The sequence below is a fragment of the Embiotoca jacksoni genome, unplaced genomic scaffold, assembly GCF_022577435.1.
Source record: "Embiotoca jacksoni isolate LCO1_2020_lvr unplaced genomic scaffold, fEmbJac1.0.p SCAF_19, whole genome shotgun sequence".
NCBI lineage: Eukaryota > Metazoa > Chordata > Actinopteri > Embiotocidae > Embiotoca > Embiotoca jacksoni.
In genome coordinates this window covers 3,790,728-3,808,978 of record NW_027185329.1, presented here as the reverse complement: position 1 = coordinate 3,808,978, position 18,251 = coordinate 3,790,728, and the positions used below count along the sequence as shown (strand labels likewise).

The 18,251-nt window shown below is 40.8% G+C and overlaps 1 protein-coding gene across 1 annotated transcript in view; it reads left to right on the top strand.

Moving 5' to 3' along the window:
* LOC138200419 (contactin-associated protein-like 4) overlaps nucleotides 1-18,251 on the top strand; it is a 95,689-nt gene that overhangs the window by 32,195 nt on the left and 45,243 nt on the right. Inside the window, exons 4-8 of the mRNA XM_069153056.1 lie at nucleotides 4,229-4,376; nucleotides 6,533-6,736; nucleotides 14,150-14,325; nucleotides 15,231-15,377; nucleotides 17,683-17,950. Coding sequence (XP_069009157.1) covers nucleotides 4,229-4,376; nucleotides 6,533-6,736; nucleotides 14,150-14,325; nucleotides 15,231-15,377; nucleotides 17,683-17,950 — 943 coding nt within the window. The remainder of the gene's footprint in view (nucleotides 1-4,228; nucleotides 4,377-6,532; nucleotides 6,737-14,149; nucleotides 14,326-15,230; nucleotides 15,378-17,682; nucleotides 17,951-18,251) is intronic.

Sequence of the window (18,251 nt, the reverse complement as noted above, 5' to 3'; positions counted from 1 at the left end):
GTATTTGTATGAAGATTTCATGAGAATACATCAAATAATTGTTGAAATATTTCACCAAATATATTCACCAAACTCACAGACCAACTGATCAGCCTTGGCTTCACTTAAAAGTAAAAGCAGAAAAATATTTAATGAGTGCAGAGTAATTTCCTTTCAGCATTAAAATAAAATACTTTTTGTATGCACTAGGGAATGATGAAGTGCACACAATTTGTAGTTACTGGACTAAAAATGACACCTGTACTGCCGTTTTATACAAAATATAGCTAAATTTCAGCATCTAAAAGACAGTTTTGTCACGAGTAAAACTCAAACCTCCAGTTCATTGAAGTTAAAATACGTTTAGCTTCGCTGTCGTAGACCTCATTTACACTATCTGTGGGGACTGGTACTGCCTGCAGCGGCAAGCCAGCTCACCAGGAGCCTTTCGCTCTTTATTAATAATGAATGGAACAATGAAAGGAACCTGGGCAGGGCGATGTTGACTGCACGGAGCTGCTGTCAAACAGTTTAACCTCTGCTGACAGGAGGCTGGTGCTGTTGTTAGAAAGACAGCCCGCTGCAGAAAAAAGTCCCAGCTTTGATTCCTGGAGCGGCATGGGTGTCCATCACCAGTCCGCAAGCAACTCAATGAATGAACACTTGCTGGCCCCATCAATGTGAACCAGTGTTGATAAGAGTGTCAGCTCAGTGCCTAAAATGTAAATGCGGAGAGAAAGCGGGCCAAGACAGGCATGTAGTGACTTCAGTACCACAGCACTATGGTTGCTATGGTTGGATCCTCATTTCTCTTTCTCTCCTGAAATCATTATTTTTCAGCATTTTTTTTTTTTTTATAGCATTGTTCCAGTAAAAAGAGACAATACGAGTCTGCAGAATGACTAATCACCAACAAGCAGCTGTAACTGATGTCAGAATGACAGGAAGCTGACTGAACAACATTAGATATGATTCAAAGGCAGCCAAGCATCTCCTCCCTCCTTTATGGAAGAAAGTGCAGCCCTCTCATTACAGTAGCAGCCCCGAAGAGGAACAATTTAGATTCAGATTTGAATGGATACGACTTTTCTCCCAGTGAAGGATTCTAACTCTCCGAAGCCCTGGGAGTCATCGCTGAAAACGAGAGAACAGGATCTAACTTCTTGCAGCTTAAAAATGTGTTGATTTGACACTCAGCATGAAAGGTGATGAATCCAGATCAGCTTTCAGAGTGTTTTTTAAAGCTCCATATATTAGTCAGGCCAGCTTAGTGTCGCTGTTAAGATGGAGGTTTTACTGCAAAAACAGCTGCATCAGTCACAGCGTCTCACTGACTTCTGTAGCTTAGAGGCGCCAACTTTCTCTCTTTGCTCTCCATTGGTGGAAAATGAAGTACTTGACATACTTGTACGCCTTAATATTGTAGACCGGGATAACAGATTGTACTTTTCACTTCATTACTGTCATTTATGTGAGAGCTACAGTCACTAATTGCTTTTCTGATTTAGATTTAGAAAGTCTCATCAGTCTAGCGTCTTTTTGGCCTATTAGTTTTCACCTAAAAGCCATTGGACCTATTGTGTCACATTCATTCAACATCTATACATGAAGTTAGCGTTGTGTACCTCAGGGGTGGATGAGACACAACATGAAAAAGAATCATCTTCCCCAAGTCTAAAGCAGCCACAGAGACAGAGATTTAAAATCTGTTGTGTTTATTTACAATGTGTTTTGAAACCGATGGATCTAAGAATCCACCAAAGAAATCAACTTAGAATATCTCCCCAAACTAAGATGAAGAGGAGAAAACAAGGCGAACAAAACCTGGTAGCCCTACCCTATAACCTCCAGAAGAACTAAAGTCATCTGTATGGCAAAGACTGCAGAGAAGGTGGTGAAAATAGCCAAGGATTCAAAGGGTTTAACAAATACATGCTTGTCTGGATAGGAAAGGAGGGAGATGAGTGTCGAACTTGGTTCCTTGTAAAGTGAAGAGAGAACTGAAGACGGCCAGAGGTATAACTGATCTCTTGAATATCCTGTATGCTTTCCAGTTTCTTTACATTTCACTGCATTGATGCAGCAAATATTGCAGAATCCAAAGTGTCATGCACTTTTCTAAAAAGCTGAAAAAAAGCAAATTGCTATGGTGGAGAAAACACAAAAATAGTGTCCTGACGGAGGAAATGACACAAAAGTCTGCCGCTGTAGTGGAGAAGCTGAAGTTCTTTGCTGATACACTGACAGCCACTCTGAATGTAACACACAATCCTCAGGATCTGACAACTAGAATACAAGGTCATCTCAGCATGTGGCAAGGTAGGTAAGCAGTTTTGGAAAAGAACACCGAGAAGCTCAATGCAAAGATAATCGGCATGTAAGGATGCAGATTCATGGATGGTAAGAGGGAAAGGGACAGTCGACTGCAGGTGAACCACTTCTTTCAGACTTACGCATGCAAACAGCTTCAGCTTTGACAGTAGGGCGGTGAACATAAAATATGGGTGATAGCACAAGTACAGTGTTTTTTTTAATTAACCTCTGTGACTGTCCTTGGGCTGACTACAGCCAAGCAGCGTCCGATGTACCCGGCCACTCATTTTAATGTACCATTCAGTAATAAAACAGGAATATAAACAAACAATATTTCCTGAATGAGAAGTCAATCCCTCCCTCTGTAATACAGTCTTGCTGCACTATTACACTTTACAAAGTTGAATTTGAAAAGCTGCTATTTGTCCATAGAGGAAAAGCTATCCAATATCTTGGAAATGTAGAGAAAAAAACAAAATAAGTGAACCAGAATTTTTTATTCCAAAAAAGACCCTTTAATAAAGGATTTGACCCTGAGTTTGTGAACCACTGGGCGACTCTATTGACTGTATATTTAAGTGGACGTGGCTTCTGGATCTTTAAAAATAGGTTTTGCTAACTAAAGTCGCTCCTTCTTATTAATTTTCAGGTGGTTCATTTGAAAATAATCATGTCAATCCAGTCAAAATTAACTCCAAAATGTTGTGTTTTTGGGGGAGTGTCTGTTTGATTGACAGGCCTGTGGTGCAGTCAAGTTACGGCTATCGGTGGGCGGGATGTAGGACTGCCGGGTTTCTAATCAGTTCCCCCGCTTCTGCACAAACAGTACTTTTACAACTTATACTTAAAGTCAATTTTGTTGCTACTTTGGATGAAGGACTTTTCCTTCAAGTATTTTTATATTTCAGTGTTGGTACCAACTGGGCACTCTTTCAGCCACAGTTGCTCTGTGTTTCTTTCTCACATCCTCCCTCTCCTCTTCCTCGCCTCATTCTCCACCCCTCGCTCTCTCCTTGACTGAAGGCTTGTCAGAGGCTACTCATATTTCAAAAGACGCTGGGGCGAGTAAATGAGATGCCGCTCTCCTCAGCCTCCTCAGCAGGAAACGGAGCCATTTGTTGAGCTTAACGCTCCGCTGCCCAGCCGACTCAGCCCTTCAAAGCACTGAAGACGGCACTGAGATCACAATTATGCAGTGCCAGGAAAGCCAATTTCACTCACATAGCCACATCAGTATACGCTCGGCAGACTCACACACACAGGCAATGTCACAAACTCTCGAGTAAGGTCTACAAACACAAGCAAAGAACATGCACAACATATGCATGCACACATAACCGCAAATGAATCTTCTTTTCTTTTTTTTCTTCTCCTTCCTGCAAGCGTTTCTCTGTGTGTGCCTGTCAACCACGGAGCCCCACTGGATTCCCACAGGCAGCTGATTGGGAAAATAGAAGCCATTAGTCTTTTAAGAGAGGCTTGGTACGGAGACAGAATAGGTCCCAGGGTTATTGATCACCGGACAGAGATGGGGGAGAGGGAGAGACATTATCAGCCTGTTAGGATCAATGGCCTCTATAAGCTCAAAGTCTGAAAATGCATAAAGACTGTCTCAGGATCGAGGAGGTTAGGGATACTTTTTCTCCTCACTTGACTATAAATTCCATTGAGAACGAGCGCTGCATCTCTTCAATCTGAAGATATTTCATTTTAGAACATGCTTCTATTTGCATATTGTGATTTTTGTGAAGCCGTCTTAAAGACTGTAGCTCTTAGCCTCCAAGAAAACGTAAAAGTTCAGAGAGCATTTTGAAAAAGAACGTATTCACTTCGTACCCATCTTGTTTATAAGCAAATATAAACGTACGTGTACAGCGAAGAGTAACTGCCTGAATGTAAAAATGACGCAAACTAACATGCAGTTCTGCTGTTGCAGGCTTTTCCAGGTAACAGTAATGCTGACTCTGTGGTCCAGTACAAACTGGAGCAGCCGGTGATCGCCCGCTATCTTCGTTTGATCCCACTGGACTGGAACCCCACTGGGAGGATCGGACTCAGACTGGAAATATTTGGCTGTCGATACAGTAAGTCTGCTCTCCCTCAAAACAAAAAAAATCAAACAAACAAGAACATGTCAAATCCAGTTCAACATATGATTTGTGTCTGTAAATACAACAGAAGTTCATTATTTTAGGACATCTAAGCATCCAGTGCCATTGATCAGGTGTCATGATAATGATGTATTAGACTGTACAATAATCATTTTGAGGTGTAATTCTTCTCCCTAAATACACCTGTTCTGTCTTCTATAGTTGCCTTTAAGCTGATTCTTTTGTGGATCAATAATGAGAGATAATTTGGAAGTGAATAACAACATTTATTGGCATAATGACAGTTTGAGACAGTTTTAGTTTTGGTAATTAGACTCCAACAATGAGAAGTGACTTCATAGAGCAATGCCCCATGAGATAAGACAGGACCCCGAAGAGTCTCTATGATGGTGTTGGTGGAGGAGAGTTGGCAGATGGAAACTTGTGTTAAGACTCTTTGGACAACCAGAAAGATGAGGCGGTGATGAGGAGGAGTGTTGTACATTAGAGATTCTGAGTGGCAGAATAACAGAGATGAGGGACTGATTGGCTAAAAAAAAAACTGACAGTCTGTTAATAAGATGAGGGGTCAAAACTTCTGAGTGAATATTTTCATTAAAATGTGTATTGTATTACGAGCAACTCATTTTGGCTCCTGGAAGGTCAAGTCTGGTGAATTAAAATTGCATGTATCCTTTTTTTATGAGGCCTGTTGGAAATATGGTGAATTTTGATTAAAAAAAAAATACAGACTTCTACATGGAACACCTTCAAAATCTCAAATCAGTGTATACTCTACAATATGCAGTATACAGTATATTTCTTTCTTTTCAGTAACATTTAACAAACACACTTTCTGCATTATTACTTACCTGTCTAGGAAACACTGATGATACCGGTAGAATTTTTTTATTTATCATACACATTCACAAGAATTACAACAACAAAATGTCTGCGGTTGCTGCTCTGTACTCATCAGGAGAAACTTGACTATATGTGGTTTTGCTGAGGTGTTGGAAGTTGAGGAGACAAAGGTTTTAGAGCTCCTTAGAGACCATTAGTTCGGAGCAGAGAAAATCAATACTCTTCAAACAATAAAAAATAATGAAATGCAATATAAAATATTGGCTGTTGTTTGTGAGATGTACAGTGACCCCATTGTTTCATTATAGAGTGCAAAAGGAATGGAAACAATAGAAACTTAAAATGAGAAATGCTTCATCAATAAAATGCAAACAATTCAAGCATTTGAAGCGACAGCAGGAAACTTTGCATCTATATAAATGTCAGGACTGTTCCTGTTGTGTTGTACTTTACTTTAATATTGCTTTCTTTATTCACTCAGCTTGGATGTTTTTGTGTTATAAGAGGGTTTGAAGTTTTTCACTTTAAACTCTTTAACCCTGCTGGTCAGTCCATAAAAGAGATTTCATGTTCCTAGATACTCTGTCAAATGACGCTTTTCCACCGTGTGGTATGACTTCACTCAAATAGATTTTCATACCAGGAAATCTTCTAAAGTTTGTTTTCAGATGGCAGGTGTAGCTGGTCATCATAGTGACACCATGACATAATCAATTCTACACGCACCCTCGCTGGATCCTTTCGTTGAAAACCAAACAGAGGAACATCTGCATGTCTTTAACTGACCAGGGTGTACTTTTGCAGGTTACTGTTAATCGAGTAGTCCAGTGAACAATATATAATTGCGGGCGCTATAGTAGATTTGCTTGTAGGTGTGTGAAGGATGTCCAGTGTCGCCAACAGACAATGCAGTGATGCTTCTAGGGGCGATTATCTCTGACCGATCAGTGGTCTGCAGAGGTTTCATCATGTAGCACATCAGACTAGAAAGGGTTCATTTTTACAACTTTAAAGGAGCAACTTGACACTAAATCAAAGGGGAAAACTAGATGTTAGGAGGTTAAATCTACTTGCAAAACAAGATAATGGCAGCGACAAACCCAAATTTGGTTGTTACTGCCTAGAAATATGTTTTCCTACCAATCAGTGGCATTAGTAAACTGCATGCAGTACATTTGTGTTAAGCAACATGGCTGTTCTTTGTCAGCAAGAGTAAAAAAAAATGAGATTCTAAGAATAAAGTTTATAGAATAAAGCTCTCCCTCCTTCTTTTTCTTGTTGTCTAGCTTCTGATGTGGCGAGCTTTGATGGCAGCAGCAGCCTGATCTACAGACTGAGTGTACGGCCTAGCTGGGCGGCGATGGAGACCATCTCTCTGAAGTTTAAAACCCTGAAGAATTCTGGGACGCTGCTGCATGCAGAGGGACAGAGAGATCACAGCCTCAATCTGGTGTTGGAGAAAGGAAAGCTGCTGCTGTATCACCAACAAGGTAGGATAACGACATCCCAGTTGTACGGTTGGGAATTAATATAAGGGTGGCATACTGGCTTTCATGGATAACACAAGTCCATAATTGCTGGATTACCTAATATGTTGTTGTTTGCGCGGACAATTATCACGGAAAACAATTCCCTCAATAACAATGATAAACTGATGATTAAGTCAGGCTGCAGCAAAAGGGCTATGGAGCTGAGACTTGTATGGCCTCAGACAAGGAAGGAAAACATATTCAAGTCAGAATGAGTAATCGTGACAAGAGTCAGGCATCAGAAGAAGAAACTGTCTCTGAGAGGTCACATTGGTGGACTTGTGCCGACAAAGATCGTTTGAAAAGAATTCTGTTCGTCCTCACTCCATTTTCTTCTGAAATCCACCTGTCAAAAATTAAATCATGAATAAATATCAGATCTGTCTGGTTTTGGTGAGATTAATTGAGTTAAAAATACTATTTAGATGGATCTTCATTCATTGGTTCTGCATGATATCTGATGATATGGTCAGATTTTGGTCATTTGGGTGAAAATTATGACTCCTCAAGGATCTAAAAAGTTTTAATTTGTTAGAAAGTAATTTGGATTTCTGCTCATTTACTTGAAGTTATGCTGTTTTTCCGTTCTTGACACCCTTATTAATCAGGGACTGTTTTACCCCTCACATCAGTGTTTTGGCACCATTTTTGACAATAACTGAACGCATTAAGTTTTTAGGAGGGCAGAAAAGAGTAGTAGTCACCTTCCAGAGGGCAGGGATTGAAAACATCTGCTGTAAGATGGCTGAAACTTCAGATATTAAGATTTAATCAAATATTTTGGAAGTTCTTCTGAACAACTTTGCTGGCAAACTCTGCAGCTCTTTTTATCTGTTCATTCATTGTTTATTGCTCTCAGTAAATGTCAGCTAAACGCCTAAAATGTACAGCGTAATTATGCATTCACTCAGGCTCCAGAGCGTCACCGTTCCCCGTCTTTATATATGGAATTTAATATCTACCACATTTTGTCCTCATAATGAAATACAGCGAGCTTCAAGTCGGTCTCCATCCATCTGCTTGTTTGCTTGCATGTTTGTCAGATATGATTTTGTAAGATACCACTGATCCAATTTGGAGGAAACTCAGGAGAATTATGCTTCTTCACACATATGCCAATTAGCTCGCCACAGTTGTCTCAAGCAACGTTTCAAACAAAACTTGATCAGATTTTAAAGAAATTCAGGGACTTGGTACGTTTCATAATGGCAGAGAGGAAGTTACAGGTTAATCGAACATTGTTGATTGACGATGGGGGAGGAGGAGAGAGAATTATTTTTTGAGGAAGACACGATTACTATTTGCCTTGTTATGTTGTTTTGTTTTTCTCAGACTTTTTCCTAACTTTCCTTCTATCTAATGAGGCTCTCTCTTTCTCACAGTTTCTCTCTCAGCTTACTATCCGCTCTCAGATTCTCTCTCATTTAATCTATGATGGATGCTAGCAACACGTGTCAAGCTGGAACTCTGAGGAGCACAGTGGGCTTGCTCAGCATAACATGATCCATGGCCTCTGCCTGCCCAGACCGAGGCACCGTGGAGTTTATGGGAGGAAATATGTGTATGTGTTGGCGTAAACGAGGTTAAACCTGAGGTGTTGTCAGACTGCCAGGCCGTCGTATTATCACCATATGGCAAACCTCTTATGAACCAAGCCATCTGGCTGATGTAGTACTCCGCTCTGCTCACCAGCCATTCCTTCATTTCAGTTACAACAGAAGGCTTTCCTGTTCATTTAAAACAGTTACTTCCTGAGAATAAATCACTTTTCCACTGATAAAAATGATTTTCTAGTCCCAAATGAAGTTATAATTTATACATAAAACTGTGGATAGTTCGTCATGAAATGGAGTTGAAGCTAAATTTTGTTTCGTGATGCAGGATTATGTGGTAATGGTAGTGGAGCAACAATTCTGCATAAAGTTAAACTACCTTTGATGTAGAAAGACACAATAGCAAAAAAGACTAAATATTCTCTTATGTTAACTTTTTTTTTTTCCAGGGGCACGCTAAAGAGCTATTTGTAAAATGTAATGGAAGTACATGAACATTGATGGTTGCAGAAAAAGTGAGCAGGACATGGTACCCGGACTACCTGGTCTCAAACACTGGTCTGTTGGCTGGTGTTGCTCCATCCAAGCACCCACATCTCCCTCCCCACTCAGACGCTCACCCTTTTGACTTCATCACATGACCTTCCTTCTTTGACTCTGGTCGCACATGCGTGTACTTTTCACGCCTAGGCGAGGCAAAGCGTGACAGTGACACGGTATCCTCGTGTGGACTGATGAGTGTGTTACGTGCTTTTGCGTGATACCGGACTGACTCAGATGAAGCTGCTGTAGGTTATCTGCTTTTTGCATGAGTAAAGGGAGGGTTAAAAGACAGATGAGGTTAAATCAGGGTTAAAGAATGGTGTCACGTCTCAGAAGTTCAAGTAGATGTGTGATGCCACAACCTGATATTCAGTGTTATGAGGCCTCGAGTTTGAATTTTGGCACAGGCCTGTCAATCAAACAGACACACATCCCAAAAACACGGCTTTTTGAAGCTTATTTTCGAATTAATGACAGGATTATTTTCAGAAGGATGGCCAGAAAACCAATAAGGAGCAACTTTAGCTAGCAAGACCGAGATAACTCGTCGTGAAATTTCATTGACTGAGAATTTTCTGAGACTAGTTGAATGGGAGCCTATGGAGCCGGAGACTTTTTTTGGCGCCAACTTCGAGTGGCACTAGGTGGTATTGCAGCTTAAGGCACTTTCACATCAGCTTCATTTTTCAGACCCGAAAACAACGTCCACTTATATATACAGTCTATGGCTGGACTAGCCACTTGTTAAAGAACCTGCATTATTCACTATAATTCTACCATGAAAGCAGTTGAGGACACTGCTGAAATGTTGATCCATTTATATAACCATAATAGCATTGTCAAATGTTGGGAATTTAGCATTGGAGTGTCAGGGATCCTTTGCATAATGTTGTCAGACAATTATGTTAAGTCTGAGACTGTCAGTGGCAAAACAAAGTGCTTTAAGTGGAGGTACATCGAGGGAGCGTAATTACCCCAAAGTGCAGCCTGTTTCGGCTGAAGCACTCTTCACTCAATACTGGACCAATGTCAAAAATTCTTGCTCTCGTTAGTCACTTAGACCCAAAGTGATGGGAAAATACAGTCCAGGAAAAATGATGAAGTTTCCCTCTCGTGTTTTTGAGCGGGCATCTTTCATTTAATACATACATTATTACACACATATACAAATACCAAAAATCCCAGAATCCCACATGTAATTTTTCCTTGGAAAATGAATATTTTTATGACCTTCTGAATTTGTTGTTTTCAGCTGCGGTTTATTCTGCTCACCGCTTCTTTCCATCCTTCACACTTGTCTTGTCCTCCCTCTGTCACTCCCTTTCTACATTCTCATAATAAAAACTGAAGATTGTCCAATTCCCTCTGGCTGAGAAGGGGTGGAAGATTCTCATCTCCCTGGTGGTAACGGTTGAGTATCTGTCGGATGCAGAGAGGTGTCATCTGCAAAAGCCATCAGCCTGACATCAGCTCCCTGAGTGACGCCTGTCACATTTCCCTGCTCGACTCGAGCCGACAGTCAACAAAGTGCTGAAAGAACTCCGGGTCGCCGAGAACAAAAATAAACACAGGTTGTTGTAGAGGCAGAGCAGAGATTAGATTGAGCCATGATAATCCGTCAATACGACCAATACTGGTGGGGGGGGGGGGGGGTGCATGCTTCTTTCTCTTGTTCTCTTTGTTCCCCTGTCTGCCTTCCCCTCACCCTTTCTTTTTTCCTCTCTATCCATTGTTATATCACAGCCTTTCTCAAATGACGCCCCAATTCTGCACCTGCTCGATTTTTTTGCTTTCCAGAGGTGATTATTTGCCTTTTTCAGTTGCATGCTCTTTGTCTTTCTCTTTCACAAAACTCCCTCCCTCCCTCTGACTCTCCCAGGAGTTTGCAGTCTGCAGACAGTGTAATTTAGATCAATAGCTTGAGCAGCACCTTAAACCCCAGCATGCTCCTCCACAGTCAGCTGTGAAAGGAGAGGAGAGGAGAGGAGAGGAGAGGAGAGGAGAGGAGAGGAGAGGAGAGGAGAGGAGCTCAAACTTAACAGAGCAAAGATAATACCTGAAGGTTTAGGTGTAATATCTCGAGAGGAGAGTGTAGGAGATTCTCCGAGGCTCTTCATACTTATCTCTCCCATTTGGCAACCTGATCCTGTTGGTCCCGGTCCTCTCTTTAAGAGTGATGCATGTCACTTCATGGGGAAAACAAGCTGGCTGAGAAACAGTGGAGCTAAATATGGCTAACAATTGTTAACACTGAGCTTCGGAGACACAAACAGAAGGATTCAGCCAAAGCAGATGTGTTTTTGTTAGTCCGTGATTAGCAGCCATTACCATAAATTAGTAGCTGAATGAAACCAGAAAGACAGACGTTACAGACGGACCGCTACACGGTGACCAATGAGTTAGACAGACAAACAAACAAATACAAGCAGTGGGGACGCTAGACCCTCTCTGTGTGCCTGTGGCTGTCCAAGCAGTTGGAATAAATTGACTGGCTCATTAAGATTTATGTCCACTATCCAAAACCATCTCATTTCCTCCATGCTTTACATTTATCAAAATGTCAGTTTGCTATAATGTAGCCTGCTGCTTCATAATTCAGTTCAATTCTGAACTGTCACCAGGAGGGTGTAATACACACGAGTAAATGCAGTGAGGGCTACTGTGTCCTGCCTCAGTGCCTTCTGGACATATGGTGTTAAGTATTGCTGACTAAATTAGGATGTCGTCAGAGAAGCATGCAGGGCAAGATGCATGTTAAGTGAGAGACTTTCTTTTCACTGGATTCTCAGTATTAAGGGCATGCTGTGGTTGCTATCCAGGCATGCTTTTTTATGCCATAAAACCCTGCATATTTCACATTCAGCAACAAAACATCACCCCAATCAGGATTCCTTACTCATCGCGCAGAGTGACCAAAGCTAGATCTTTCCCCAGGCATCTGAACAGTGCTGTTGAAATGAAATGAATCTCCCTGGACAAAGTGGGCCAGTTGGCAGAGAAAACAGAAGACTATAAACTGTGGTGATTACTGTTGCATTTGCTTACTGTATTCCACTTTATCTGCAGTGATTTACAGTGAGCCCCCAGGACTTTCTGTTGTAAACATCCTCATAACAGTTTCAGAGGAGCCTGAAACTGCAAAGATAGCCACGATACTCTGACTGCACTGCACTCTCCTGCTGTCTAATAGGCTCCTAACTGCTGATTCGTTATGTGCAGCAACAATACAGTATGTAAGCCACACACATTGACAGTTTTTAAAATGCAAAATATACATGGCTGACCACTGTGTGTCCTCTGGATACAATGGGAACGTGAGGTAGAGACTTGAAAGTGGAAAGTAGAGAGGTGATAGAAAACAAAAGGAGATAGAAATGATGACAAGCAACACCCGTCTCATAATCAGGGACATTGTGAATATACATAGTCATCCTAATAAACCTCTAGGTCATTTGTGCATTGATGAATTTCACCCAAACTTGGTAGATTACCAGATGACTTATTTTGTTATTGTAACAACCTGTTACAATGACAAAATGCCACTTAATGGAAAAAAAAGTATAATTTTACACTGAAAACTCCAGTTTACACTATTAAAAAGTTACTGCTTTATGCTCTTGATTCAAACTAAACACTTCCCATTAAATTAAAAGCCCTGTCGCATTTCTGTAGAAAGACATTTTCCATTTCTTAAGAGGGCTTTTATTTTGAAACATTTGCAGGTTTGTGGTGAAAAGTTGGCGCAACATGTCATATCCGCTGTATGCATTATGCCCTTTACTCTGTTATGCGTTGGAAACATGGTTTTGATTCAACCTCCCTGACTTAAATAGAAGAGGGTCAGAGAAAGATATAACAAACAGCAGTGACATTCCCCCCATGAATATCTTGCTGTTTTTCAAGTGTGTTTCATGGTAATGGCATCAAACATCTTCCTTTGGCTGAAACTGTGAATTAGTTTGGAGAAAACATTACTTTTGCAGTCAAGATGTATTTCAAATATTGGCACCACGTGATACTAAAACCATGAAACAATTATAACGGCGCATCTCCTGATAAGACCTGTCAATGTCGTCCTTCATAAACAGATTTAGAGCTTGAGCGAAGAGCCATAATGGAATGGCAGACAGAATATGATTAGGTGATATTGCCTCAGGGAGCTGTCTGGAGCGGGAGACTCCTGCAAAGCTGAAACTAGTGTTCAGCGTAGACCCTTCAGGTAAAAGACATGAACGTTCAATATTAGTCCATTCAGTCGGGATAAATCAAGAAGTTATTGCAATGTGACACAGCTGTGTTTCTTCGAGTTTGACAAAAAAAAAAAGACTAGCTGGGGTGCTCCCAGGTGCTTTCTCACAAGTTCCTCATAAGCATGCAAGCAAGCAGAAGAGGCATGAGGGAAATTAAGAGCGACGGAGAGTAAGAGAGAGAGAGAGGGCGTTGCATGAATGGAAGTTAAGTGTTTCTATTATTGTTTGCCCTTACACTTCTAGTATTGATTTCTCCCTCTCCAGTTTCCCTTATTCAAGCTGTAACCAAATATGTCAGCACATTAATTGTCTTAATCGTCAAAGAAGAAGTTAGACCGTTTGGGAATCTAGTTGTGTGTCTACCTGTCTGTCTGTCTGTCTGAAAACCTCCCTTAATAATTAATGAGGGTGTATCTTCGGGTGTAGCTCGTTCTGTCAGCAGAACCTCTTTTCTCTCCCAAGACGTTCGGGAATGCAGAGATGGATCAACCAATTTAGACCCGCTGGTGTTGGGTCTGTCATTAATTAAGTCCTGCTATGATTTTGCAGCATCACAATTTATCGTGCTCTATCCTCCTCTCCTTCAGCATACAGATCTGTGCTCTCTAACGAGAGAGTGTGCGACCTTAGCGACCTTCTCCCCCTGTTTGAAACGAAGATGAAAATGTTCCAGTGAAGTGACAGCATTTCTGCGACTCTTTGTTTTCATATATCAAAGACAAATCTTCTTTAAGGTTTTTCTTTCTACCAGACACAAAGGATATTGACTGGTTTCTTCAAGAACGCTTGTCCTTGTTAAAAAATATTTGATGCAGGAGGACACACAGGATGCTGACCATGAACTGTTGTTTTTAAGGTGATACACCTATAAAAAAAAAAAAAAAAAAAGCAAAGATCCTCAGCAGGAAGTGCACCTAAAAGGATTTCTATCAAATGCAGCATCGTGCCAACATGACAACCTTCTCCTCCTTCTCCCTCCTCCTTCCTCCTCCTTCCTCCTCCTCCCTCCTCCTCCCTCTGTGTTGCAGGTGTGAGTTCATCCTCTGGTGGCCAGCTTCTTGTTTCTCTGGGTAGTCTGCTCGACGACCAGCACTGGCACCTTGTGAAGGTGGAGCGGCTCAACACTCACCTCAATCTCACCGTGGATAAAAACACGCAGCAGGTTCACGTCCCAGCTGAGCTCAGCCACTGGCACGCTCACACGGTGAGACCAAAAACACACACATTCAAAATATTTTAAGCATCAAACACCCTGAGGATGTATTTGCAGTTTCGTCTTTTGCAGAATATATTATGGAAGTCACACTGGCCTCCAATATTAGTTAGTTTTAAACAACTCCCGCAGCACAATCTGCTTGTTCAATAGTATGAATTTGACTTACTCTTTAAATAAAGTAGTAGTCCATAGTAGTTCTCCCTGTAACTGAAAAAGCAGGAGGTGGGGAGTCTCTGTGCCAACCAACTCATGCACCGACCAGCAAGTTTGAAAGGGTAATGCACAGGGACAGAACATCTAGCTGTTGCAAAATTCAACTGGAGAGCCCACCGAGTCTATGGATGAATAGGGTGTTTTTATGGACGTTTTCATATTTTTTTCCCCTGGGAAAATCTCTATGAATGACAATAATACAAACATTTTACAGCAAATCTTCCAGAAGGAGGCTGTAATTCTTATAGTTATTTATTAGGCATTTTTGGACCACAGTTCTAAGAACAGCAGGAGGGAGTTCCCCTTTTTTTGTCTTCACTGTTGGGGATTTTTCATCTAAAGTGTGATTATCCGACATTAGTCAGACACTAGTTCCTGCAAATGTTTCAAAATAAAAGCCTTTTATGAGGGGTTTCGTTCTAATAAAACGCTAGGGGGGTTGTTTTTTTTTAGATTGTAAAAATATAGGAAGTGTTGCGTTTTTTATTAATGTGTAATGCAGTAACTGACAGGGCAAATAATAGCAGATCATAATGAGGCTTCAAGTGTATTTCGTTCATATTGGCGGTGCGAATGCAAATAGCAAAAAACCTTAGAACCTATTTTGTTCTGGGGGAAACTCTCTGGTGGCAAGTTCCTCTCAAGAAAATCCTTTGTGTGCGTGTTGATTTCTTGTGCAGCTGAGTCTGGCAGCTGTCCAGAGTCACGGACTGCAGAAACCCATCCTGCCCAACAAGAACTTTCATGGCTGTCTGGAAAACCTGCTGTACAGGGACCTCAGTCTGATAGACCTGGCTAAACAGAAGAGCCCCCAGGTCACTATGGTGGTAAGTTATTGTGTTTCAGCAGTTTTTAAAAGCTTAATTATGGTAATCTGCCATTCAGAGTTGTTCAGAAGGACAAATCGGTGACTGTGGGGATATGTTATTTTGGAGAGGTCGAGCTACGGAGTAGCAGTGGGGGGGTAGGAGTGACATACCAGGAGGCCATGAACTCAAGAAGTGATAGTGCTGTACATTTTTGCTTTATATCAAAGCAATACCTACTCAGGACCTCTTGGTACAGCATTTGCAAGCTATGAATAGTCAAACTCAAGATGTTCTCTTCTACAATTGTTTAATTTGAATTACCTTTTAATAACCCTCATGGTTGAAATGCACTAATTGTAAATCGCTTTTGATAAAAGTGTCAGCTAAATGAAATGTAATGTAATAGTTTTTAGTCATGAGGACATACTGTATTTCCTAAATTTACTATTATTATAATGAACTGAATTATTTTAATGGGAAAAAGTAAAGATTTAAAAAAAAAAGGTAAAAGGTTAATAAATAAAATGTGATTTTTTTTTTTTCCTTGTCTGATAATCTTCTTGCAACCACACAGATTTGTCTGTCTGTGACCACTCATACACTCTCAGCTCCAGGTTGGAAATCTCTGCCACAGACAGTGTTTTGTTGCTATTCAGCACAGCGCCTCCAGTCTTTCATTAGCACAAAGCCTTCCTGGTTGAATCTGTTGAAAGGATCTGATCCTTTCTTTGATGAAAAGCCAAAGATACAAGACGGTGGGCATGAAAGAAAAAAAAAATCAAATCCAATGACGCCTTCAGGAATAAAACATCTATTTAGTAAACATAATCCCTTGATGGAAAGGTGTACTTACACATTAACCTTTGTGGAAACTCTGTTTATATATTCAGCAGCTTGAATCAATTCACATTTAGATTTTGGATCAATATTGGATCAATTGAGCAACTGTGGCATTTTTTCTTTTTTATCCTGATTACAAAAAAAAGTATTCTGAGCATTGTAGAATTGCCCTCTGTGACTTGTGGGAAATGTAGTATTGAACGCTATCTGACATCAGAAACTGACTAGAAAAATGGGTTTCTCAGAGAAAGATGATGTTTTTGTGTTGACCGTGAATCTTCATTATTACATTACAGTTTGGTCTCTTTACACACTGTCTTGTCACTCTAAACTATGTATGGTGAGATAACACAAATGAATGTAGCTGTGCTGTTTACAAGAGCACAATATATCTCCTATTATTACATCTCTAGTGAATCGTTTAAGAGCAATTGCAACAACTGAACAAATGTCTGGATGCTCAAAGTCTTTTCTCTACTTTCTGACTTCATACCATTCGACTTGGAAACAAAACACACATGACACCTCTGTGTATAAATGCCTGGGGATGGATGGCTTTAAGGTTATTTCAGGTTTTGACTGCAACAAGGACGCATAGCTACTTTTTCTATCTAACACTGCCATGTTGAGAAACAAGTTGATCACTTCAGACTTTATGCGCACTTCCTTCTTCTCTTTTTTTTCCCCTTTTCTACATCAGTGTCATTGTTATGCTAATGGTCACTGTCATGATTATTATTGTCATCATCATTATTTTCATCACCTTCATCATCATCCTCTTTATTTTAACACCCGTCATCATCAGCAGCATCGTTAGCATCATCCTCATCATCATAATCACCTTCATTACCATCACCAATGTCATCACATCTACATTTTGGAGTTACAATGCCCAAAGCAAAAGAGCGACATCAGGAAAGTGGACAAGTAGAAAGAAAGAAAGAACGAGAGAAGTTTGGTATGAAATAGAATGTATGGTAGTAATAATATCACATCACATATTCACTGTTAAATATCTTTATTTTCCTCCACAGGCAGCACTGTTAGTTGTTATAATTGCTTTATGGAAATTTTAGACGTGCTAGTTTTAATGCTTTGCGTTATTTTATTTTTTTCTTTCTATTTCCTGAGGCAATGCAGTGTTTAGGAAATGTGACGCCAACAGTAAAAGTGGGTGCAAAAGCTCTGTGACCCTGAGGGTTCAGGTTTTCAATAGAAGCTTGCAGCATTTTAGCTGTCCAGCTGATATCAGTATGGTAATACAGGTGTCCTTTTTCAGAGAGCTGCTGATGAGACCTCTGACATCAAGTCAAACCGAGTCAGCCTCTGCAATTGATGAATATTCATGTTTTATTATCTGTTTCATAATAATCTCCCTCTCTCTCTCTGCCCCTTTCCCTCTCTCCCTCTCTCTCTCTCTCCCCCTCTCTCTCCTTCTCTCTCTCTCTCTCTCTTCTCTCCTCTTTTTTTTTTTTTTTCTCAGGGCAATGTGACCTTTTCATGTGCTGAGCCAGTTTCAGTCGCTGTAACATTCACCAACCCCCACAGCTTCCTCCAGTTGCCCGGACCGACATCGTGGTCATCGGGGGTTGTTTCTGTAACACTGCAATTCAGGACATGGAACAAGGCGGGGCTGCTGTTGACCTTTGACCTCCTGCAGCAGGACAGCACCATGTTCCTGTACCTGAGTGAGGCCAGGCTTCGTCTACAGATCAGTAAAGCAGGCAGGGTCTCGCTGGAGCTGAGCACAGGTAGGTCCAGACATGATCTTTCATGGCCACACATCTGGATCTTCACCTCTGGATCTACTCTCCTACTTGTTCAGCTCTGCCCACATATGTCAGGTTTACACCACAGATGTAAAAAAAAAAAAAAATCTAACGAAAAACTAATTTGTTGTATCAAAGTGGAAAAAAAGGACAGCCATCAATTATTGGTTCAACTGACAGATGGAATAGATTAACTGGATTTATGGTCTGTCTGAACTGAATATGTAATAGCTTCAGAAATGCTCCTCCTCCCACCACATTGTTCCCACATCACAAAGAGTGT